Below are 27,792 nucleotides of genomic sequence, written 5' to 3'. Positions count from 1 at the left end.
CAGAATCCAGACTGAACTTAAAAATATGGTGTCCATGGGTTTACTGGCTGAAATCAGTGAACCTACAGACTGAGTCTCCACCATGGTCATCACCAAAAAGAAAGATAAAGATGAGCTCCGAGTGTGCATCAACCCAAGAGACGTAAACACAGCCATCAAACGCCCACATTATCCGATGAGAACTATCAAAGACGTCGCAGCCCAAATCGGTCACGCAACAGTGTTCTCCGTGCTAAATGCAAAAAACTCGTTCTGGCTGATACCTCTAGATGACGAGTCCTCGAACCTCACCACATTCGGTACACCATTTGGCTGATTCAAATTTCTCAGAATGCCACTTGGTATCAATTTGGCTAGCGAAGGTTTTCAGAAAGCCATTGAACAGCTGTTCGCAGGCTTCCCATGCGCTATCATTGTTGATGACATCCTAGCAGAGCATGACTGAAATCTAAAGCAGATTCTGGACTGAGCACATGAGATTAACCTAAAGTTCAACCCCAAGAAATGCAAGTTCCGCATTCCAGGGGTCACCTATGTCGGACACGTATTCACCTGCAATGGACTGAAGCCAGACCCTAAGAAAACTGCAGCCATCAATGAAATGCCTGCCCATGTCGACGTACATAGCCTTCAATGCTTTCTGGGTATGGTCAACTATCTGGGAAAGTTTATACCCAATCTCAGTGAACTCATCTCGCCACTGAGACAGTTCACCCGCAAGGACACTGATTGGACCTAGTACTAGTAACACCAACAGGTGTTTGACTTTTTAAAACTCCAGCTGGCCAGCGCTCCTACCTTGACATACTTCGACCTGATGCGACCAGTCACAATTACCTGTGATGCCTCACAATACGGGTTGGGCGCAGCCTGCTTCAAACATCTGCCAATGCCACAGTGCTGCCTGTATCGTACGCCTCCCGCACCATGACGGACACCGAACAGCGCTATGCCAAAATCAAAAAGAAACTGCTAGCTGTTGTCTTCACATGTTCCAAATTTAAAGATTTCATCTTTGAGAAAACTTTCACCATTGAAACTGATCATCAACCACTAGTAACCATCCTGAACAAACCTATTCACGCTGGCCCATGCACAGAGCATATTCTATTGGCCTGGGATGTCCAAGTACATACGTGACAGAACAGCTTCCTACCCCATCTGCAACAGTTTGGCACCCCACCAACAGAAACAGCCTCTACTGCAACAACAACTTCCAGCACTGCCTTGGACATCTCTGGCAGTGGACATTTTTGAATGGCACGGTAAACACTACCTAGTCCTAGTCGACTCCTACTCCAACTGGTTCGAACTCGACTCGTTGCCCACCATCACATCCGAGATGGTTATACAAAAGCTTCAGAGACATTTTTCTGTATTTGGCACACCAGTTCGTCTGCAAACTGACAACAGAAGACAATTCACCAGCCACTCATTTAACCACTTTGCCAGATGTTGGAACTTTCACAAACAGCCCTGAATACCCCCAATCCAACGGCCTCACTGAACGTGCCGTCAGGAGCGCAAAACAACTAATGGAACGCTCTCACCTTGCCAAGTCTGATGTCTACCTCGACATCTTAAACCTGAGAAACATTCCCAGGGACGGGTTCCTGGGTTCTCCCACTCAACGGCTCATGTCTCGTACAACACGGCCTCCACTACCCGTTGCCCAGCAACAGCTGAAGCCACAGGTGTTTAAACCGACTGCGGTCCAGAAGCGCCTTCAGGAGAAACACGACATTCAGAAGCACTCCTATGACAAGTCCAGCAAACCACTGAAGCCGCTATTGCAGGGTTCAAGTGGTCCGTTTGCAGACTGCTGTGGGACATACCCGTCTGGGTTTCGTTGTCGGCCCATCCAAGGAACCACGTTCCTACCTTGTCAACGCTGATGGTGTTCTGTACAGGTGCAGCTGTCAGCATCTCGTGCTTGTGAACCAACCTCGACCAGCTCCTACCGGCCTTTTTCCGTTTAAGCCCTCTGCTGCTCCTGTTCTACCTAGTCCCAACTTGCACTCTCTACCTCGGTCGGTTACCCCATCCACCCACGATAACATCCCCGCCGGTCTCCTCAAGTGTCCCCGGCTGCACTCGCCTTTTCGGGTTCCCCACCTCCCAGCCCCACTAACTTTTCTGGTACGGAGGGAGAGGGGTTTGTCCGTACGCGTTCGGGTCACATTAGTAGACCACCTGACAGGTACGGCGAGTACGTTTAACTGCGTGTGTTAAACATTTGTCTAACAACTTTTCTCTCTACGGGGAAGGATGTAGATTGGTTATTGCATGTGAACCAATCAGAGTAGTGTAGCATCATTAACTTCACCTTACTGTACACTTTATATTATCACCCATTTCCTACATTACGTGGTTATGCTAGCGGTAGCAATGAAGTAACAACCTACTGTACCGCTCTACTTTGCCTTATGATTAAAGATGATTTAAACTCCAGATCTGTGTTTGTTGTCGTTTACAATTGAATTCTGATTATTTGAATGCTTATATCCATATCTCTACATATCAGAGGCAACAATATTATTTCCAGCTAACCAAAACTTAAAAAATATATTCACTATTTGTTGATAAAATTTTCTACGGGAATTACATAACTGTTTTGGATTTACAATTAAATGTTGAGACACAGACAAGTGTGGGTAAAACATTACATTGGCATAGCAAGAATAAGATGGCCAATTCATTAAAACATATACTTATTTTCTTGTGTGTCAATCACAATCCTCTAGTCTGAATATAAATGTCAGAAGAGTCCTATTTTCATCCAAGAAGTATCGTAACGGGCTTTCAAATTAACAGAGTATTTTAACTGCTATAGAATTCTTGTCAGTACTTTACACCGGAGAAAATTGGACACCACCAAGTAGATGTAATGTGCGACATTTGTTTTGCAGTTAGCATGCATAGTTCCTAATTGAGTTTCTTAATTTTAAGTCAAATGCTTCCAACTAAATAAAAAGCTACAATTAACATGCAGATTAAACAGCAACATCTGCTTCAGAAACATTTTTCCAAATATATTTTCACGCTAAGGTGGGATTAAATTTTATAACAAAGGCATTATGCACAAAATACTCATACTTTAACACAGTATATGTCTTTGTGTGATGCGTCTTGCTACAAATAAGAAAACACTTTACCAAGTGACGTTAAAACACAGTTTGCTATTAGTCTCCGAAATGCACATACCATAAAATGGATACACAAACTTTTGAGTTATATTAAAATAAGTGCCTTGATACTCACATGGTAAAGTTTCTGCCTGGTTTTTCTGGATCATTATGCAGAGTTGTAGCACCAGTTGTGGTGCACTCTCCAGAAAAGTCTCTAGAAGGCGCAACATATTCACATCTGCATACTCATACATCATGGCCCAGTAAAATCGGCGCTGGTGTTCATTCTTTCTCCTGCTCTGAATGCCCAAATACATTGTACGGATATACCTGAAATAAAATCAAGATTTAAACATTCCAGGAACATTACAACCTCAAATTAAAATAACTGCCACCCATGTGTAATATGTTGGTTTTAAACAGTAATCAAGCAAAATTGTATCAATCAGTTATCGACAATGAACCAAGTTGAAAAGTCTTTGCAGGAAGATGAGAGAGAGCAGTGAATGGAAATCAAATCATTTTTCATCCATTTGTCATTTGATGAATGGTTGAGCAGCACAGGCAAACCTTGGAGACCTGTTTTTGCAAAAATCAATGTGATGTAGGAATTCAGCAGACCAGGCAGCTGAAAGGTTGAAGGGAAATGGGTAGGTGGCAATCAGCACGCAACCCATCTTCAGTCTGAAGAGGGATCCCGACCCGAAGCATCATCTGTCTGTCTATTTCCCTCCCACAGATGCCTGCAGAGTTCCTCCAGCACTTTTTTTTTTGCTTAAGAGTTGAGCATCTGCAGTATCTTGTTTATCTTTACCTGATTTTATGTTTGATTTCACTTTTGAGTAGTTATTTAACGTGATGCCCACACAAAGTGTAGGCTGCTTAAATATTACATTTACGAGTACCATGTCTGTGAACTTCTAATTGCAATTTATTATACCTAATGGATGGGTAACAAATGCACTTTTTGCTGATGGTGTTGACAGTGCCTTTTTAACATTTATTTCTCAAAGGTTAGGTCTTATTTCTAAGACAATACTTTGTAGAAGGTTCATGGATCTCAGACAACTAAATCAGCATACTACAGAAGAGCTATTGTTTAGAATTCCACTTGCCAGTAAAACTCACTGGAATATATTTTTATCGTTGGGAATGCATTGTCCATTCAGAAACAAAGTTGAATATTTCTAATGCGATTAATCATGCAAGATTTTCTGTGGTTGCCCACTGTTCACTTCCACTCAAAGTGAATGTCTTAACTTGTACAATCCTCACCACTTCTTGTACTGCCTACATTTTTGTGGACAATCATATACATCAGGCAATATTTCTCACAATCTATTCCCATTTCCTAATCAATTATAATGGTGTTATTTAAATACATTGATTGCATTTCATTAATTTTCTTGCATTTCATTAAATTGTTATTATCTTAATGTCTTCACACGTGACGTTATGAAAGCTTTGTTGATTTTTGATAAATAAATATTGTTTATTAAATGTATTCTAGGAAAATAAAAGTATAAGAGGCAGTATAGGTCCTTCATCCCATAGGTTTGCTCTGACTTTCTGTTGCATTTGACATAAACTACATATCAGCTTTCTGAATAGATTTTGCTTTAATAAATGCCATAAAATGTTATCCAACAAAAATGTCAGTTAGGAAAGCTTTAATTGTCACAGTATCCTCTGCATTTTGGTGGAGACAATTTTTCACTCCAAAATTGCCTTGCATTAATTTTAAGAATACATTTCATTGTTCTTGATATCCCCATCAAAAATAAATTCTTTGCATCTACCCTAGCAAATCCTGTAAATACTTTAATTACTCTGGGAAATGCATTTCAAAGTCTTGTTCTGAGGAAGTCTTGTGAATGAATAAAATGCTAAAATGTATTTTTAATACCAGCAATGCATAAGACATATGGGATTTAATACATCCCTGTTGAATACATCAAAGCACATTTAATTATATCATAATATGCTAGGCAAAATATTCCATTGATCATTTCAAGCTCTGGACGATTGGCATGACCAACCCGTTCTCCTCTATGACACAACACTCCTAGTACTGGACTCTTGTCTCAAATCCCAGCTATCAACTCTCACCCCGTCTTCTTGGCATTAAAGTCGTACAATAATGAAACAGTTACTTCAGCGTATTGAGGCCACGCAGAACATCAAGCACCTTTTTAATCTGATTGGTCTGTGAGCAAATAAAAAGTATTTTAACAGTCCAGTGTGGTTGAAAATGTCACTGTAGACAGATGTTTGCATGTTGCATTCCCATTGGTGTCATTGAATAATTTTTTTTCCTGAAAAAGAAGTGATTGAAGAATGAAATTCCTGCTGAAGAAACAGGAAACAAATTTCCCAACAGGAACTAAAGCACCCAGACTTTCAACAATGCAGCAGAATTTTGTTCTGAATTTCTCACCCAAAGCACATCAGCTGAAAGTGTTGTAAAGATTAAATATTCTATGTCTTTGTTTCTGGTTTGTTGACCTACGAGCACATAAGTTTCATTGTTAACAAATTGATTCTGCACAGGATGCACTGTTTTTCTTTAGGCATCTAACACTATCAGATGAAAGGTAAAAAAAACAGTTCTTAGCACCTGTCAATATTTACAGAGATGGATTCACAGAGAAAACCGGAAAGGCACTCCACATGAATACTGCTTACTTTGAAATGCTATCTGTTTCAATTCAACCTTCATGAATTCATGGTAAGAAAAAAAATCCATGTGCATAAACATTTTCAATTATGGAATTTACACTTGATCCCTTTTTGGAAATCTTATCTTCTACTATTTTCTGCTTTGACTTGGAGACCAGAGGTGATTGCTACAACTCCACTGAATAATCAGATGTATTTCTGATTAGCCAGCTTCTGGCACATGGAAAACTCAATCCCATGCATAAGCTTGTTGAAACCATACTATTGTGAATAATATTTGTGTAGACTTCTGATTTCCACTATGTAGAGTGCATACTCTCTCCCTGTACAAACCATCCTCATGCATTCATTACCTCAGTCCACCCCTATGTACTGATGGTTCAATCAGCTAATATCATGACGCTGACAAGCACAAGCCAGATACAAACATTCTGCTGCTCGTCCAGTTGGTACAACAACCTACTATTCTTTTGAAAAGTTAATTTGATGAATTACCCAAGATTGAACAGAAACAATTCCACCCTTCTCTGTGCACTATGCTTTCAGTAAAAAAACCCTGAAATATCAGGCTAGAGATACTTGGCTTTGTTCCATTCTCTCAATCAGACCACTGGAAATCATTGCTGATGATTTCAGATCCAAAATAACATATTGCAACTGACAGAAACATAGGCAGCGAGTGGTAGGAACTGGTAATTTGGGTCTGGGAATCCCTATGATTCTAGCCTGCTGGGAGATTGATCAATATGCTAAGTGATTGGAAGTATAACAAGTAATAGATGGTACATTGCAATGACCAGGAGTTTCACTCTGGTATTGCCTGTAGCCTCAATGGGTAGGCTATTTTATAATTGATTTACTAGCCCTGAATGAAGGGGAGTGTCAGCTATGCAAGTAGCACCCACCTCCATCCACCTCCATTCTCCATATTCTTTGCTGAAGCCTACACACTCAACTGTAGGTTGCAATCTCTGATAATAGATAGCAGCCAGCATACATTTTACCTTAGCATATCTCCTTTCCATGGAAAAATGAAGAAAGTATTTATTTTGTGAGATTAGTTTCCTGGCACCAGTAGTTTTATTCATTTATGAACCAAATTTGGACTGATATTACAAATACAATAGTCTGCAAAGGTCTGGCTGTGGAAACAATACGGCGTATTCCCATTCAAAGCCATAGGTATGGTTGTTTGGAGATGAATAAAGAAAATAACATAACTGTGACAGCTTCCATTGTGATGCACACAATATTAAGTTATTAAGTATTTTAAGAGACACCTTAGTAGACGTGCTTAGGTGTAAAACTTGATAAGTGCAAGGTTCTTGCGGTGCAAGTTCTCCCATCACCTGTTCAATGAAATGTCCATATTGGACATGGTTCAAAATTAGCCAGCATGGATCTGTGACTAACATTGAAAAGGAAATTACACAGAGCACATGATAAATGGCCAATCCATCATCACCCATTTGTTGTTGATGCAACAAGTGGTGTCAGCAAGACATATGTGGGAGGTCTCTATGAAATGAATTCTCGAGGAGAAAATGCAATAGCACCAAATAATTGGTTAATTACATAGACACTAATAGGTGAATAGCAAATGAGATGCTTCAATAACATGCAGAAGTTCCCAGTGGGTGAGACTGCTGAAGGAATGAACAAATGAGAATGTTCATTGAATCAAGTGAATTGTCACATGCTACAGGTTTTCTGCAATTTAGTGGCACTTGATGCATTACTTTAAACATTTACTCCTTCCATGACCAGCTCATCTTGGGTACAGGGCATTCCATCTAATAATTGCACTGCAGTTACTTGCAGCTACACCTCACACCTCCTCAGCCTCATCCACCAAGACAGACAAAGAGAGCCGTTGCATGGGAACATCATCACCCTCTAGGTTCCTCTCCAATGTGCACACCATTCCAATTTAGAAACGTATCCTTCACCAGAGGGACGGCGGTGTTTAATGGAGGTGACTCACCATCAACATCCTCAAGGACCACCAGATTAACAATGAATGCTGGTCTTGCCAAACAAACTGAAACATGTATAAAGAAGAATAAATAAATGTGATGAATTGCAACCGTTTCATGTGTGAGGTCATAGAATTGCTGAAAATACTTCTGCCCTGGGCTGTCCATTTCACTGAACCACACTCACAGGATGCATTCAGGATCTGATCTGAATGGTGAGTCTTGGTGTGCCATACATACATTTGACGAACTGGAGCATGTAATCAATGCAAATACCACTTTCTTCAGATAATTGCACATTTTTGGAGGCTGAAGTGATTGCATTCATTTCAAGCCTATTCAGTGGGTAGTTTCTGTTTTCAGAATGCAGTGAAAGGTTTTTGTTTCAATTGTTGTTCTTTGCAAATTACTTTCACACATGTGAGTGAAACACACTTTATAACATGCGGGAGATGTTACGCATATTAATGGACTGTCCCACTTAGGCGATTTTTCAGGCGACTGCTGGCGACTGTCAGAGTGGAACACATACACACATAATTTCCTTCACCAGCCCGTTATGCAGGCATGGGACAGTGCAAGTGGGGGGAGCGCTGTCTTACAGTGCAAAGCCAATGTGATACAGACACACACCGCGATGAACAGGAAGGTTGGCGCTGTAATTAAGACAGCTAAGCACAGTGTCAGGAAAGTCCTTTAAAAGGGGGGGGGGGGGGGGGGGGGGGGGGGGGAGAAGGGGGGCGAAGGAGTGGAGACAACTTTTAAGAAGCCAGAGATACACGCTGTGAAGTTTGGCGGACATTTAACATTACCAGTCGGTTATCTTTGGTTCTGAAAACTACTGCTTACGTTTTTTGTCCCAATGAGCCAATGAAATCCACTGGTCAGCACCGGCTACAACTTACAAGAACCTTCTACCTGCTGACAACCCACAAGGACCTCCTGGCGACCCTCCTACGGCACAACAATTCTTGCTACTCTCCATGGCGGCATCATTCTGGTCGCCGCTAATTTTTCAACATGTTGAAAAATTAGCGATGACATAATGAGGCCACGACTAGTTCCCAGAATGCGGGAACTACTCACAACCTTGAAGGCGACTCCCGCGAACATGTGGCGACCATGTGACGACTGCATAGTCTCATGCAGTCGCCTAAAAAGTCGCCTAAGTGGGACAGGCCCATAAGAGCGCTATAAACTAAGTTTAGCTTAACATTAACTTCCTAAAGGGGAAGGCGTTGTGTGATGGTGAAGCCTGCCACTTCCTCTGGCACTTAGAATACAATCTCCAGCTGATTGGTGTCTAAGATGCAGAGATCCACATAGATTGTATAAACTGCCTGCTTCCTTCATGATTCTGCACAGTTAATTGTGGTTAACAGTGGGTATCACTGAAAGGTGTAATTTCAATTGCTGCACTCTAGCCAAAACATTTTAGATGCTAAATATTTTAGTGATGCTTATGACAGGATACCTGCCATTGATATACAGGCACATATTTTAAAATATAGTGCTCTATTAAAAGATAGGGCTGATTTTATTGTGGGAAAACTAAAAATTGCAAAGAGGCATGTTATTTTGTAATTCTATACACTTGTCATCATTGAAATGCATTTTAACAACAGTACTTACAGTAAATTAAGAAATATTCCTATTTATTTCAGTGCATAGTCTTTTTATAGTGATTAATGCGATATGCATTATAAATTTGTTACAATATAGAAATCCTTCCTCCAGTTACATCAGCTGATCTCATTGGGCTATAAAAACATTCTCAGTTTCTTCTCTTTGTGACCTTTGTAACTGTTCTTTGATAGAAAATAAATCATGTCCTACATCCGGACGACAGTTTGATTGCTAATCGCCACGTTTATTTCAGCAGCTAATGTCAATTTGCCTCACTAATTGGTCTTTATCAAACTACACATAGAGACCTACTATTTATTTTAGTTTTACTCCCTGAATCAGGAATTCCACCTGCTCCAAAATGAATGAATGGAATAAAGATTAAAAAAAACCACACCAAGTGGTGGAGTAACTCAGCAGGACAGGCAGCATCTGTGCTGGACATGGAATGGCAATGTTTCAGGTCGGGAATCTTTTTCAGATTGAAGGGATGCTGCCTGACCTGCTGAGTTACTACAGCAGTTAATGTTTTTATTTGCAAACCTGGTGATGCTCTGCCAGGCCTGTATTGCAGCCATCTTTAGCTTATGCTTGTTTTGGGGATTAGTCCCCTTCAGTTTTCTCTTCAGCATATAAAAGGCATGCTCAATTGGGTTCAGGCAGGTGGTTGACTTGGCCATTCAAGAATTGACCATTTTTAAACTTTGAAAAACTCCTTTGATGCTTCCGCAGTTTGTTTGGGATCATTATTTTGCTGTAGAATGAACCGCCGGCCAACGTGTTTTGAGGCATTTGTTTGAACTTGAGCAGATAGGATGTGTTTATACACTTCAGAATTCATTATGCCACTACCATCAGTAGTTGTGTCATCAATGAAGATAAGTGAGCCAGTACCTTCAGCAGCCGTACATGCCCAGGCCATAAAACCCCCACCACTGCATTTCACAGATGAGGTGGTATGCTTTGAATCTAGGGCAGTTTCTTCTCTCTTCCACACTTTGCTCTTGCCATCACTCTGATACTAGTTAATCTTCGTCTCATCTGTCCACAAGACCTTTTTTCCAGAACTGTGGTTGCTCTTTTAAGTACTTCTTGGCAAACTGTAACCCAGCCATCCTATTTTTGCAGCTAACCAGTGGTTTGCATCTTGCAGTGTAGCCTCTGTATTTCTGTTCATGAAATCTTCTGCGGACAGTGGTCATTGACAAATCCACACCTGACTCCTGAAGAGTGTTTCTGATCTGTCCGACAGGTGTTCGGGGGTTTTTCTTTATTATAGAGAGAATTCTTCTGTCATCAGATATGGAGATCTTCCTTGGCCTGCCAGTCCCTTTGTTATTAGTAAGCTCACCAGTGCTCTCTTTATAGACAATAGGTGCACGAGTAGATCATTCGACCCCTCAAGCCAGCACCGCCATTCAATGTGATCATGGCTGATCATCCCCGTTCCAGCGCAGGTTCGCAGAAACAGCAGGTACAGTAAGCACAGTACCTGGAAACAACGGGGAGGCCTCCATTGTGTCTGGAAACGTGGCCGACGGGCAGGACATCAGGTCAGACTGAAGCGCAGGGGACTTTGACCCCCTCTCCCTACCGTCCTACTCGCCAATGTACAGTCCCTTGAAAATAAAGTGGAGGACAAGAGCAAGGCTGCTTTATCAAAGGGAGCTGAGGGAATGCTCTGTTCTGTTTCACAGAGACATGGCTCATCCCCAGCTCCCCAGACTCAGCCGTTCAGCCTGATGGTTTCTCCATCCATCGCATGGACCGTACACTGGCATCTGGGAAAGGGAGAGGAGGGGGCGTCTGCCTCATGGTCAACTCTGCTCAGACATGTCAGTCCTGTCCAACTCCTGGTCTCCACACCTCGAACATCTGGCGGTGAAGTGCCGTCCCTTCTACCTACCAAGGGAATTCGACTCCATCACCCTGACCGCGGTCTACATCCCTCCCCAGACTGATGTCCATCTGGCACTGGGGGAGCTGCACGCCGTGGTCAATAAGCACCAGAAGGCTTATCCCGAGGCATTTACCACCATAGCCGGGGATTTTAACAGAGCCAACCTTAGGAAATCGCTCCCAACCTTCCACCAACATGTCTTCTGCAGCACCAGAGCACCAAACACCCTCGACCACTGCTACACAACCATTAAGGATGTCTATCATTCTATCCCTCGGGGGTGGGGGGGGGGGTGGCTGAGGAACAACTCCAGGACTGTTTGGAGTCTGTAGACTGGGCAATGTTCAGGCACTCGGCAACGGACCTGAACGAATACGCCATAGTCGTTACAGACTTCATATAGAAATGTGTGGAGGACTGCATCCCAACAAAAACCTTCCGAGTGTTTCCCAATCAGGATGAATTATGAGATCCGCACTATTCTGAAGACCAGACACCGGGCATTCATGTTCGAAGATACAGAGGTCCACAAGAGGTCCAGATACGACCTTGGTAAGGCCATCAAAAAGGCCAAAAGGGACTTCTGCTCCAAGCTGGAGGAGGAGACGGATATTCGGCAACTGTGGCGGGGCTTGAATGCCATCATAGAAACATAGAAAATAGGTGCAGGAGGAGGCCATTCGGCCCTTCGAGCCAGCACCGTCATTCATTGTGATCAGGGCTGATCGTCCCCAATCAATCACTACCTACAAGGCGAAATCAGGAGGCAGCTCAAATGTCAGCGAAGCATCACTCCCTGAAGAGCTCAATGCGTTCTAAGCACGCTTTGATCGGAAGAATACTGATGTGCCTTTCCGATTCCCCCATTCGCTGTGATGGTATTTCGGTCACAGTCACAGAGGTCGACGTTAGAAAATCCTTCAGAGGGGTGAACCCTCGGAAAGCGCCTGGACCTGATGGTATACCCAGTTGTGTTCTGAAAACCTGTGTGGACCAACTGGCTGGAATTTTACGGACATTTTCATTCTCTCACTTGTGAGGTCTGAGGTTCCCACCTGCTTTAAAAGGGTATCAATAATACCGGTGCCCAAGAAGAGTAAGGTGACGTGCTTCAATGACTATCGACCAGTGGCATTAACGTCTGTGGTGATGAAGTGCTTTGAGAGGTTGATCATGGAGCAAATCAACTCCTAACTCGACAAACACCTGGACCCACTGCAGTTCGCTTACCGCCACAACAGATCAACGGTGGATGTGATCTCACTGGCTCTCCACTCCGCTCTGGACCACTTACACAACAAAAACTCATATGTCAGGCTGATATTCATTGACTACAGCTCGGCATTTAATACAATCATCCCCTCCAAGCTCGTTACCAAGCTCTCAGATCTGGGTCTCTGCTCATCAATCTGTAATTGGATCCTCGACTTCCTCATTCACAGACCAGTCTGTTCACATTGGTGGAAATGTGTCAGCCTCGATAACAATCAGCACGGGAGCACCTCAAGGCTGCGTGCTCAGCCCCCTGCTGTACTCACTGTATACTCATGACTGCGTAGCCGATCATGGGGCAAACTCCATCATCAAGTTCGCTGACGACACCACTGTTGTGGGACGTATCACTGATGGAGACGAGTCAGAGTATAGAAGTGAGATCGACCGACTGACCAAATGGTGCCAGCACAATAACCTGGCTCTCAACACCAGCAAAACCAAGGAACTGATTGTGGACTTATATCCATGGGTCGATGGTGGAAAGGGTCAAGAGCTTCAAGTTCCTGGGCGTGCATATTTCCGAAGATTTCTCCTGGTCCCTGGCAAAAAGTTGTAAACACTGCCCAGTCCATCATCGGCTCTGACATACCTACCATCAAGGGGATCTACCACAGTCGCTGCCTCAAAAAGGCTGGCAGCATCATCAAGGACCCACACCATCCTGGCCACACACTCATCTCTCTGCTGCCTTCAGGTAGAAGGTACAGGAGCCTGAAATCTGAAACAACCAGGTTCAGGAATAGCTCTTCCCCACAGCCATCAGACTATTAAACTCAACTCGTACAAAATCTGAACTTTAATTAGCATACTGCACTTTATATGCTTATTTATGTGTGTGTATATATATATTAAATGGTATATGGACACACTGATCTGTTCTGTATTATTTATGCCTGCAATATTCTGTTGTGCTGAAAGCAAAGCAAGAATTTCATTATCCTATCTGGGACACATGACAATAAACTCTCTTGAATCTTGAATCTTGAACAGTCAGTGCCCAGTTCCTGCCTTCTCCCCATATCCCTTGGCTCCGCTATCTTTAAGGACCCTCTCTTGAAAACCTCCAGAGAACCAGCCTCCACCGCCCTCTGAGGCAGAGAATTCCACAGACTCACAACTCTCTGTGTGAACTAGTTTTTCCTCATCTCCTTTCTAAATGGCTTATTCTTAAACTGTGGCCCCTGGTTCTGGACTCCCCCAATATCGGGAACATGTTTCCTGCCTCTGGCGTATCCGAACCCTTAATAATCTTATATGTTTCAATAAAATCCCCTCTCATCCTTCTAAATTCCAGAGTATACAAAGAATTCAAGGCCGCTCCATTTATCAACATCTTAATGATGTTCCCAGCAGTTGATTTTAGTGAGCCAAAGGTTTGGCTGATGTATCTAACAGTTTTATTCTTATTTCTCAGTCTCATAATGGTTTCTTTGACTTTAATTGACATAATTTTGGGTTTCATTTTGATAAACAGCAATAAAAGTTTCTAAAGGTGATGGAAAGATTGGAGGAAAGACTAGGTGCTGAGAGCTCTCTTATACCTACATTAAGGAGGCAATTAAACACAACTGAGCAATTACAAATGCCTGTGAAGCCATGTGTCCCAAATATTATGGTGCCTTGAAATGGGGGGGACTATGTATAATCACAGCTGTAAATTTTACATGGTGAAACTAAAATGTATAAAAATACCCTTTAATAAAATCTGACAATTTGCACTTTAACCACATGTGATTATTTCTGTTACAAATCTCAAATTGTGGTGTACAGAGGCAAATAAATAAATTATGTCTTTGTCCCAAACATTCTGGATGGCACTGAAGGTAGTACTAAACCTGCTATTCATTGGGATCCATAGAAACATAGAAAAATAGGTGCAGGAGTAGGCTATTCGGCCCTTCAAGACAGCACCGCCATTCAATATGATCATGGCTGATCATCTAAAATCAGTTGCCCGTTCCTGCTTTTTCCCCATATCCCTTAATCCATTTAGCACTCAGAGCTAAATCTAACTCTCTCTTGGGTCTGTTCATGACAGTGCACCTGGGGAGCAGCATTTAATTCCAATTGTAACACAATCTGTTCTACACGTGCAATGGGTTTTTCAGCCTGGTACTGGTTGAGTCATGATAATTTGTACTGCATCACATTCTAACCCATTCATTCAACAATCAATGTTAAGGCACTTGTTTTCAAAGGGCACCTCTACCACTAAACTACAGTACTACTGGGAAGCTACTGTACACTCTGAACAGATGACCGCAAACAAAGTCAGCTGTAAATGGATTGCAAACCCTCCCTCTCCTCCCGCCAACATCCTCAGCGTTTCATTGATGCAAACCCAATGAAATAGGGAACCCGGATGCTCTGCACCAGGGGCCAAAATGAAGCCCCAGTGGCAAGAATTGCCAACAGAAAACATAGTCAACAGTGAACCATGTACCAGCTGGGAAGGTGGAGGAAGAAAAATTTCATGTTTTTGCACGTTTTGTCAAGGTGAATATTGTAACTCGAGATGCCAACAGCAACACATGCATCGTTTCCTTAACAGCCGCTCAGAGATCAAATTCACCACACCTTACGCACAGCCTCAGATATACCATACAAATGTTTACTATATACCAGTCCGCACATACACCATAACCAGGCATAGACACATCATATAGACGTAAAAATATCAATGTGTTAATTAGGAGCAGGAGTACGATAGATCATGGCTGATCTTATTATAACCTCAATTGCCTTCTACTGCTTACCCGTGGTAATTCCCATGCTTATCAATAATCCACCTCTGCCTTAGAAATATTCTACTTATATCTTTCTGTGAGGAAGACAGTTCCAAAGCGTCACAACATTAGAGGGAGAAAATTATGTCTCATAAGCCATAAACAGGCAATCCCTTATTTTTAAACAGTGATGTCTGGTTATGGATTTTCCTACAATGGGAAAAGTCCGCTCCACATCCACACAGTCATGTTCCTGTTTGGTTCAATGAAGTCCTCTCTTCCTTTTCCAAACATCAGCACATGCAAGTCTGCCCTGCCCTTATCATTCCACTTGGATACTCCTCAAATAACTCAATTGAATTTATATTCTTGAGTAACTCATTTTCGAGAGAACTTGTGAACAAATGAGGGAAGATTTTCTTAACACACCACACATCATAGAAACATACAACACATAAATAGGTCCTTCAGTCTATCAGGCCCACACTGACCATCACCCAGCTGTTCACACTAATCCTACAATAAATCAATTTTTATTGTCTCCAATTTCCCCATCATCTCCTCCCCACCCCTGACCCTACCACTCACCTACACTAGGGGCCAATTAAACTACCAACCCTGGTATGTTTACAATGTGAGAGAAAACCAGAGCACTGGACTAAATCCATCCAGTCACAGGGAGAACATGCAAACTCCGTGCAGAGGTCAGGATTGGACCTGATGTCCTTGTCCTTGATGTCTGTGAGGCAGTAGCTTTACTAGCTGCACTACTCTGCTGCCCTTGAACACTACACATCATCAACAATAACTAGTCATCTCGGATGTGTCTCTGCATCCAAACCAATCTTCAATATTCTAGGTTTCAATCTGTACATACACATCAGATAGATTGCCCATTTTGTTCTTGAGGAACATATACTTAATGTTCAACTGCAAAACACATAAAAGAATATTAAGCTTGGCAATTCAGACATAGGCATATATAATTTTATTTGCATCACATACAATATGAAATTATAAGAATTCATTTTAAGTGCAATTTTGTCGTACTGACAATTTTACAAAACTAATAGCTTTGGGATAAAATCGGCAATCTTCAGGGATGTGTGTTTATAAGGTGTGTTTTTCTACCTAACAAATGCAGATATTTCCTTTTAAGACACCAAGAGAAACATTAATACAGGTAACATCAAGGAAAGGATTAAAGTACTTCAGAAACACTTATATCACATTGCATTGCATTTTCAACAATTTGAATATACAGGGTATACTTAAATAGTTGCTGTGTTTCATGAATGAGCAAAGGCTTTCTCTGCTTACATCAATCAGAGCCGGGAATCAGCACTCTCATCTCTCCTGTTTCCCTTAGGGAAAAGTGATGGACAGGAAATATTCTCAGCAATATTGAGCTCATATGCAAAATCTAAGGTTCTGGAAATCAGAGCCAATTAACACTCGAGATTTCAATATAAATGGTCCCCAGCAGCAATTGATTTATTAGTTTCCTGAAGAACAAACATATTAGAATGTAGAAAGAGATGGGGTGATGAACAACAGGAAGCTTTTAGCCTAGTTTTTGCAGTCGTATTTTGGGTCTGAATCGCCAGATTAAAAAAAAAAACCCAGTATTTGTTGTTTCCAGTTATTTTAATTTATATACTTTATATGCACTGTGATGATGATATTTGTTATCTACTCTACCTCAAATTGTCCTGAATCCAGAGGTCAGGTTACTACTAAGTAATGTATCCTCCAGCTAATAACCCCATATGCCAGCCACATTACACCAATATAACAGTCATTACTCTGATGGACACAAAATGTTGGAGTAACTCAGTGGGACAGGCAGCATCTCTGGAGAGCAGGAATGGGTGACGTTTCGGGTGGAGACACTTCTTCAGTTGAAGAAGGGTCTCGACCCAAAATTTCACCCGTTCCTTCTGATGCTTTGCACCATTAGTTCCTCGGCCAAGCATATACACCAAATGTGCGAATCTGCAGCTTCATTCATACGTACAGTATGCCCAATTCATAAGCACTTCTGACTGGTTCTTCCCATGTTTGCATCCGGACTCCTACTGGAACAAAGCTGTATTGAAGAATAAGCTAAATTCTGGACCTTGATGCATCCCACTGTTTTTCTCTGCAGCTGGCCCCGTATTCAATGTTTCCCATAGAGTTTCATAGATTAACCTTGCATTTACAGATACATCACAACAACAGGTCTATTGCAGTGTTTATAGTTCACAAAGGCTCCCTTCCACTTTAATTACCTCTTCCAATCTTGCCTCCCTTGCCCTTTCCTTGAAGCATGTTAAGCCACTCCTTAACAATATATCTTGTTAACTGGGTTCTTTAAACACTTGAAAATGAATGACAGCAAGATTTAATTACTTCTATTGAGCCTAGCTAATGGACAACCCAGTTTTGATGCCCATTGTGCAAAGTTGGAAGCTCTCAGAAATGAAACCAGGCATTTGGGCAAAATAATGGAGGATGTTGGTACAGAGAGCCATTTGTGATCAAAGGTCACGGGCCAAGAAGTTGCTTTAAATTTTATTAATGAGCTTTAAACAAGATCTTCGGTTGCGAGGTTCACAGAACAGCATCTTTGATTTCACGGTTACAGTCTGCTGGGTCAATTTCAGCACAGCATAGCTCTATTAATCAGCTTCCCATTGTCACAGTTGCCGGCAATTAACCTCGCAAGTATCGTCTCTCCAGCCAGCAGTTAAAGAGATATAGCACAATACAAAGACTAGTCCTCGAGTTGTTGGAAAGAGCTGCAATGAGTGGATGCTTAAAGATGTGTGTGTAGGAAGGAACCACAGATGCTGGTTTATACCAAAGATACACACTAAGTGCTGGAGTAACTCAGCGGGTCAGGTAGCATCTCAAATGATGGGTGACATTTTGGGTCTGAAGAAGGGTTCCGACCCAAAACGTTACATCCTTTTTCTCCAGGGATGCTGCCTGACCTGCTGAGTTACTCCAGCACTTGAGGGTCAGGTGGAAGATAGCACTTAGAGGGTTAGAGGGATCTGGGCAAGCAAATAAAGAAAAGTAACGTGAATAGGGTAGGATCTGTGCATAGGATCTAAACAATCCTCCAGAGACATAGCCAGGTGCTTCTGGCAAAGTCTCTATAAGGGGCAGTACTACCTGTGTGCAAATTAGGAGAGCCTGCAGTTTAGAGAAGCCAACGTTGTTCTGTGGACTGAAGAAAAAAGCAGATGCCACGGTCCATCCTTGAGTGTGATGATTGGTTGATCTCCCTAAAGAAGAAATGATGAGATGTAGCAGGGATCAATGCCAGCAACTAGCAATGGCCCTGAAATCAGGAAGATGCTCCTGATCTCCAGGGACGAAGCAGTCCAGGGAAACTTGTGAAGTTTGATTTGGGATTGCAGAGATCACACATTTCAGGGAGGGCACAGAATATAGTCTAGTCAGGTCAAGTCAACTTTATTTGTCACATACACATACAAGATGTGCAGTGAAATGAAAGTGACAATGCCTGTGGATTGTGCAAAAACTACAGAACAGAATAGAACAGAATAGTATTTACATGTTAGAAAATAATTTTTTACAAAAGACACAACACAACAGTAAATTAGTACAGTTAATTAGTCCCTGGTGAGATAAGAGTTTACAGTCCTGATGGCCTGTGGGAAAAAACTCCGTCTCATCCTCTCTGTTTTCACAGCATGACAGCGGAGGCGTTTGCCTGACCGTAGCAGCTGGAACAGTCCATTGCTGGGGTGGTAGGGGTTCCCCATAATGTTGAACGTTGGTCTTTTAATGACCCAGATTCAGCAGAACCATGGTTAGAAAAACCTGTGAATAAATAAGAACTGAAGATAGACACAAAATACTGGAGTATCTCAGCTGGTGGCAGCATCTCTGGATGGAAGGATTGGGAACATGTTGGTGTAATATAAGAACTGATATTTTACATGGCAGTGATATTGGAAATCCTGCTGGAGGTATATTTTGTGTGTTGTGCTACTGTTGACATCTTCTGGCAGGGTTTAGCAAGGAAAAGGCAGTTCTGGGAGAAATGACAATCCAAAATATCTGGAGACAAGTCTCCTGGTGAGTTCTGAGACACCCAGAAATTAGTGCAATATTGCAGTCCTCTGAGCTCAGCCAATTTTCACCAGCACTGCTTTGTATACATATTTATTGTATACATGTATACATTATTATCAAGATAATAATTTAATAATGTCAAGCAAAGTGCTTTTACCTACAGATAGTTATAATTATATTAGTGAGGCCTGGCACACCACATCATGGCTGGACCACTGTATTAGTACAGCTGATGCACATGCCTCATTGGGGTGTATGAGCATTCTGTACGGGGCAGCAATGACTGATCATATACCTGTTGCTATGACAATAAATGTTGAACACATACCTGTGGTATCCAGAGATAGAAATAGCTTTAATACAGAAAAACTGGACTGGTCAACGCTTATAAAGGAAGACATACTAGCCTATTATCCTTAAGCAAAATTCATCTACCTAAAGATGCAATAATATGTAGTAATGTTAATTGTAAAGATATGAAGCATAGGAGAGATATCTGCTCCATGTATAATGATATATTACTATATGTAGGCTGTAAGCCCTACTGCAAGCATAAAAATAAGACACATAACATCAGGCCTGGCTGGAATAAGCATGTAGCTGAGTATCATACTGAAACCCGTGAAGCCACCAAATCATGGGCTATGACAGGTAGACCCAGACAGGGGCCTGTGTTTGAGCACAAGAAGCTCATTAATGCACGATATAAGTATGCTGTTCGCTTCATCTGTAAAAATGAGCAAGCTATGAGGGCTGATTCCATGGCTAAGAAGCTGCTAAGTAACAATGCTACAGATTTTTGGAAGGAAGTGAGAGCTCTTAGCAGTTGCAAAACATCTCTACCATGCACTGTAGATAGAATCTCCGGAACAGCTAATATCACGGAGCTTTGGCGACAACATTACAGCACTTTATTCACCTGTGTCCAAGGTGACTTGTATAGGGTGGACAATATTGAGAGTAATGACTCGATGGCGATTATGTCACACGAGGTGTATCATGCCATGAACAAGCTGTCCAACAACAAAGCAAGTGGCTTGGATCATATCTCTGCTGAACATCTTAAGTATGCGAGTATGAGGATAGCTCCTCTCCTTGCTATTTGTTTTACTGGCTTTATGATTCATGGCTTGTTACCAGGCTCAATGTTGTCTGTCCTGTTAGTACCGGTCATTAAGGACAAAGCTGGTAAAGTAGGCAACCTAAATAATTACAGGCCCATAGCTTCAGCCAGCATATTGTCAAAAGTTTTAGAAAGAGTTCTGCTGGATAGAATAAATGAGTTTGTTAACTCCACAGATAACCAGTTTGGCTTTAAAGCTAAACATAGCACTGCCTTATGCATATATGCCCTAAAGGAGATTGTAAACAAATATAGAGGCAAAAACTCTTCAATCCATATGTGCTTTATTGATGCTTCCAAAGCCTTTGACCATGTTAATCACAGAAAGCTGTTTGGTAAAATGAGTCAAAGAGGGGTGCCTGAATACATTGTGAGAATTCTGGCTTACTGGTATGCCCACCATACTATGCAAATAAAATGGGGCAATAGGGTCTCAGCCCCATTTGGGGTTAGCAATGGTGTTAGACAAGGGGGAATTTTGTCCCCAGTCCTTTTTAATCTATATATTGATGATCTGTCTAAACAATTGAAAGCCTGTAACACTGGGTGCGTGATTGGTAATATTTTAGTGAACCATATTATGTATGCAAATGATCTTGTGGTCTTTAGTCCATCTAGCGCTGGTCTCCAGCATCTCCTTACTATATGTTCTGTGTATGGTGTGGAACATGATATTAATTATAATGCTAGTAAGAGTGCTGTTATGATCTGTAGAACCAAAGAGGATAAATGTCTAAGATTTCCTGATTTTAAATTGTCTGACAATAATCTTAGTGTCTGTAATAAGGTAAAATATCTAGGGCATTTTATTACAGAACAAATGACAGATGTTGAGGATATTTATAGGTAACGACGCATGCTGTATGTACAGGCGAATATTCTCTTGCGTAAATTTGGTGCGTGTGCAGATGTGGTGAAGATGTCGCTATTTAGAGCATACTGCACACCCCTCTACACTGCGCACCTGTGGTCGAATTATGGAAAGACAAGTATGCAGAGACTAAAGGTGGCATATAACGATGCCATGAGAACACTGCTAAGGAAACCTAGATGGTGTAGTGCCAGTAATGTGCAGGAGTCAGTACTTTAGAAACTATCCTAAGACATCACATGTATAAATTCATTTGCAGGATAAATGACTAAAAAATTTGATTATTGTGGTCATGTTAAACATAAGGGTTAGCACTACACGCTACAAATCCCAGCTGTGGAGACACTGGTATCGTTGTCTCGTTGTAGGACATTGATCATTCGTTTAATCTGGATTTTTAATTTATGTATTGTGTTTTAAAAAAATATATAAATTATGATGTTTTTATAAGTGATATACTAAGATTTTATATGTATTTTATGATATTTAATATGCAATGCATTTTTTATGTAATGTTGCCCCTTGTCTGGACCTTGAGTCCGTAATAAAGTTTATTATTATTATTATATGCAAAAAAAGGAGGGAAAAGAGAAAACATCTGGATAAAAGTTCATATTTGAATGCCCCTTGGCTTCCTTGGCATCTTGTCAACAACTAAAGCTTTTCATGGTACTTGGGTACACGTGACAATAAACAAAAGTGAAACTGAAATATGTGTAGAAAGGAACTGCAGATGCTGGTTTAAACCAAAGATAGACACCAAATGCTGGAGTAACTCAGCGGGACAGGCAGTATATCTGGAGAGAAGGAATGGGAACATATTTGTATCAAAATGTGCCGTGCCGTCAATTGTCAACAGTACAAATAATGGGTTAACGGAAGAGATCCACTGCTGGCACAAACAGTTTTACAGTTGAATCACCACCTTTCGTATTGTCATTTATAAAAGTATTAATATGTTTGCCATGGAACAGAATGTGTGAGAAGTTGCTGTGGTGTATAATAATAATGTGTTGAGGTGTTACAATTCTGCTTGGTTATCTGATTACAGTTTGAATCTGATTACTGATTTCACCCACCAGAGGGTGCACATGTATTTCACGTTTTATTTTATACCCAACGCTGTAATATTGGCTCATTTAAGAATATGAATAGGAATACTTTATTGTCACATGTGACAAGGCACAGTGAGATTCTTTGCTTGCAAAATTATCCAAAGGGGCAAATTACGCAGCACTTTCCCATCTCTTGATAGAAACATAGAAACATAGACATAGAAATTAGGTGCAGGAGTAGACCATTCGGCCCTTCGAGCCTGCACCGCCATTCAATATGATCATGGCTGATCATCCAACTCAGTATCCCGTACCTGCCTTCTCTCCATACCCTCTGATCCCCTTAGCCACAAGGGCCACATCTAACTCCCTCTTAAATATAGCCAATAAATCAAGCATACCCCCTGATTCAGTTTCAGTTTGCATCTCAACCTGTAACCACAATGCCTTGTCCATCCTTGCCTCCCCTCCACTTCTGAGGCCTTTAATATGTTTCATCCCATAATTCGTCAGATCCTCTCCTCCACAGCTCATCTGCCTGCCACAGTCAAAATGTAGAAGCAAAGAAATGCAGATGCTGGCTAATACGCCAAAGGACACAAAGTGCTGGAGTAACTCAGCAGGTCAGAAGAACATGGATAGGTGATCTTTCACCTTTTTCAGACTGATTGCAGTGGGGGAAAAGAAAGCTGGAAAAGGGGAGAGTCAGGGCAAAGCATGGCAGGTAATAGGGTGCAGCGCAGCGTAGCTTACAACCCAACAATATGAATGTTGAATTGAGTCGAGCAACTACTCGTGGATAAAAACTGTTTTTATGTCTGGTTGTGGCAGACATTTCAATGTAACTTTCAGATTCAATGACCCCCTACTCCCCTCTTCTCTCATCATCTCTAACCATTTCATCCAAAACTCCTCAGAACACATACCATTCCCAATTTCCTCATTGTCCTGTACTCACTAACCTATGTTGCCTCACAATTTTAGAGCAGCATAAATTTTAATTTTTTGTCCGGGTTCTTAAATCCTTTCAAGATTCCTGCAAGCACATTGAATATTATGACCTTCACCTGATCACTCTGTTTCTCTACATATGCCTCCCCTTTACAACACTACTGCAAGTATTATCTACAGTTCAATTCCTTCCCTAAATCTTTCTTCCTGTCTGCCGCTCATTCCTAGTGAAATATCCTTCCTGAAATCCATATTTTGGGCCAGCCATGGGAACATTCCATTTTACCATTACTTAATTGAATGGTCAATTCTACACATAAAATACCATTTAAATGTGGGTTGTGCCTATTGCTATGGATCTATCTCACTTCTCCAGCAGATCATTTTGTTGGCCCTGTCATGTCCCTACAGATCTTGATCATTGGACATCCACAGTTAACAAATCCAATTGTTTTAAAAAAAATTCTCCCAAAATAAATAACCAATTATTCTATTTTGGTTTTTAGAAAAAAAGTGAAAAGTGCATTTCTTTTTTGCTGGCTCACAGATTATCACCAACTTAATAATTGAAAGTAAAAAATATTGAAAGATACAAGTCCTTCACTGCTTTTCTAATCTGCAGCATTTTTGTTTTATATATGGTTACGTAGGGTGTCAATACTCTGCTTAAAGTGTCAAGTTCAAGTAAGTAAATTTATTGTCATGTGTCCCTGTATAGGACAATGAAATTCGTGCTTTGCTTCAGCACACAGAACATAGTAGATATTTACTACAAAACAGATACGTGTGTCCATATACCATAATATAAATATATACACACATGAATAAATAAACTGATAAAGTGCAAATAACAGAAAATGGGTTATTAATAATCAGAGTATTGTCCGAGCCAGGTTTAGTAGTCTGATGGCTGTGGGGAAGTAGCTATTCCTGAACCTGGTTGTTGCAGTCTTCAGGCTCCTGTACCTTCTACCTGAAGGTAGCAGGGAGATGTGTGTGTGGCCAGGATGGTGTGGGTCTTTGATGATACTACCAGCCTGTTTGAGGCAGCGACTGCGATACATCCCCTCGATGGAAGGAAGGTCAGAGCCGATGATGGACTGGGCAGCGTTTACTACTTTTTGTAGTCTTTTCCTCTCCAGGGCGCTCAAATTGCCAAACCAAGCCACGACGCAACCGGTCAGCATGCTCTCTACTGTGCACCTGTAGAAGTTAGAGAGAGTCTCCCTTGACAAACCGACTCTCCGTAATCTTCTCAGGAAGTAGAGGCGCTGATGAGCTTTCTTGTTAATTGCATTAGTGCTCTCGGACCAGGAACGATCGTCAGAGATGTGCACGCCCAGGAATTTGAAGCTCTTGACCCTTTCAATCATCGACCCGTTGATATAAATGGGGCTGTGGATCCCCCTCCTACTCCTTCCAAAGTCCACAATCAGTTCCTTGGTTTTGCTGGTGTTGAGGGCCAGGTTATTGCGCTGGCACTATATGGACAGTTGCTCGATCTCTCTTCTATACTCTGACTCATCCCCATCAGTGATACGTCCCACAACAGTGGTGTCGTCAGCGAACTTGATGTTGTAGTTCGCACTGTGACTGGCTATGCAGTCATGAGTATAGACAGGGGACTGAGCACGCAGCCTTGAGGTACTCCCTTGCTGATTGTTATCGAGGCTGACACATTTCCACCAATACGAACAGACTGTGGTCTGTGAATGAGGAAGTCGCGGATCCAATAGCAGAGGGATGCGCAGAGTCCCAGTTCTGCGAGTTTGGTAACCAGCTTGGAGGGTATGATTGTGTTAAATGCCGAGCTGTAATCGATGAATAACAGCCTGACATATGAGTTTTTGTTGTCCAAGTGGTCCAGAGCGGAGTGGAGAGTCAGTGAGATGGCATCCACCGTTGATCTATTGTGGCGGTAAGCGAACTGCAGTTGGTCCAGGTTTTTGTCGAGGTAGGAGTTGATTTGCTCCATGATCAACCTCTCAAAGCACTTCATCACCACCGGCATTAGTGCCACTGGCCGATAGTCATTGAGGCACGTCACCTTACTCTTCTTGGGCACTGGTATAATTGATGCCCTTTTAAAGCAGGTGGGGACCTCAGACCTCAGAAGTGAGAGGTTGAAAATGTCCATAAAAACTCCAGCCAGTTGGTCCGTACAGGTGTTTAGAACACGACCGAGTATACCATCAGGTCCAGGTGCTCTTCGGGGGTTCACCCCTCTGAAGGATTTCCCGACGTCGGCCTCTGTGACTGAGACTGAAATGCCATCACAGCGAATGGGGGATCGGGAAGGCACATCAGTATTCTCCCTATCAAAGCTTGCGTAAAACGCATTGACCTCATCAGGGAGTGATGTTGCTTGGGCCAATTTGAAACATGTTGTGGAAATTCAACAGGCGTGGTAGGGTAGCGACCATATTGAATGGTTGCACTACAGCCAGCAGTGTTCAGCAACTCAAAGGCTTAAGAATGAAGAAGATTTCAGAGGATGGTGGACGCTGCCCGTCCATCACAGATACTGATCACCCCATCATCGAAGGGATCTACAGGAAGTGCTGGCTTTAAAAGGCAGCCTTTATCATCAAAGATCCATATCACCAGGGCCACACTCTCATTCCATTCCTACCATCAGGAAGAAGGTATAAGAGTCTGAGATCCGTGAGCACTAGGTTCAAGAATGGCTACTTCCCAAGAATTATCAGGCTCTTGAATGCCATACAACAGTAACCACTGCTATGAACTTCTATGGATTGATAGACACAAAAAACTGGAGTAACTCAGCGGGACAGGCAGCATCTCTGCAGGACAAGCAGCATCTCTGGAGAGAAGGAATGGGTGACTTTTCGGGTCGAGACCCTTCTTCAGACTGATTAGGGATAAGGGAAATTAGAGATATAGACGGTGATGTGGAGAGGTAAAGAACAATGAATGAAAGGCAAGAAAAAAAAATAACGATGGTAAAGGAAACTGGCCATTGTAAGCTGTTTGTAGGGTGAAAATGAGAAGCCAGTGCAACTTGAGTGGGAGAGGGATAGAGAGCGAGGGAATGCTGGGCTATCTGAAGTGAGAGAAATCAATATTCATACCACTGGGCTGTAAGTTGCCCAAGTGAAATGTGAGATGCTGTTCTTCCAATTTGCGTTTAGCCTCACTCTGACAATGGAGGAGACTGAGGACGGAAAGGTCTGTGTAGGAATGGGAAGGAGAACTGGAAAGTCAGGTTGGTTCACGTGGACTGAGCGAAGGTGTTCCGCGAAATGATCGCCCAGTCTGCGTTTGGTCTCGCCGATGTATAAGAGTCCACATCTTGAACAACAGATACTATAGATTAGGCTATGGATTGAGTCTATGGATTGATCTGTGATTGCACTGAGGACTTTTAGCACTAGTATTGTGTTTATTAATTTATTCAAAGTATGTCTATTATATATTGTCATGTTTACTGGCCTATTATGCAGCTGAGTAGGAATTTAATTGTTCCATTGTCAGTGCATATGACAATGAAAAACTCTTTCTTTCTCTCTTTTGTCATTAGTAACAATCTTACCAATATACCAAGGACTCTGCCTGCACTGACTCAGACAAATGTTATGAATCTCACAGCAGTTGCTGAAGAACATAGGAACATTAAGAACCAGAGTTCGTACTTAGATCAAATGGTGCCAGCACAACAACCTGGCTCTCAATATCAGTAAAACCAATGAACTGATTGTGGACTTTAGAAGAGGAAGGATGTGGACCCACAATCCTGTTTATATCAACGGAACGATGGTGGAGTCAAAAACTTCAAATTTCTGGGCGTGCATATTTCCGAAGATCTTTCCTGTAACCAGCACACTGATTCTATCTATCTATCTATCCATCTATCCATCTATCCATCGATCTATCTATCTATCTCTGATCTTGTGCTCTTCCGGTTTGCATGGTTTTTCTATTTGCACAAAAACAGTACACGATAGCGGTACGATTTTTCACCACCTTACTCACCATTCTCCTGTGTTCAAGGGCAACAAGTTTTGTTCCGTTCGATGGTATAGTTTAAAAGGTTATTATGGTATAAAAATCTTTAAAAACGCGCATGCGCAGATTAGTCTCCATTCCTGTCAGTCAGCGACACGCTGATTGGTCTCCTCCCGTCAGTCAGGGTGACGGCGATGCCCCTTCCTGCTCACCGCTCGCCGTATTTATTGAAGCTGAGGGACGCTCCGCTGTGGCCGGCCGGCGGAGGTCTCCAACCGGTCACAATTGTCGGACGGACCAGAAACAGCCCAGAGCCGGCCAAATGGAAAGCGGAGAATCTGATCCCGGTGGAGGCGAGCGACCAGTTACTGATCCACTCGCTATCAGTCCACATCGCATCGCCCCTCAGCTCCAGACCCCTCCC

The 27,792-nt window shown here is 42.1% G+C and overlaps 1 protein-coding gene across 1 annotated transcript in view; it reads right to left on the bottom strand.

Annotated features, from left to right (window-relative positions):
• Positions 1-27,792, bottom strand: part of LOC129697201 (XK-related protein 6-like) — a 357,932-nt gene that overhangs the window by 18,489 nt on the left and 311,651 nt on the right. Inside the window, 1 exon segment of the mRNA XM_055635528.1 lies at positions 3,262-3,458. Coding sequence (XP_055491503.1) covers positions 3,262-3,458 — 197 coding nt within the window.

Source organism: Leucoraja erinacea, chromosome 5, assembly GCF_028641065.1.
Source record: "Leucoraja erinacea ecotype New England chromosome 5, Leri_hhj_1, whole genome shotgun sequence".
NCBI lineage: Eukaryota > Metazoa > Chordata > Chondrichthyes > Rajiformes > Rajidae > Leucoraja > Leucoraja erinaceus.
Note: the sequence above shows the minus strand (reverse complement) of the source record. Positions and strands in the feature narration are given on the sequence as shown.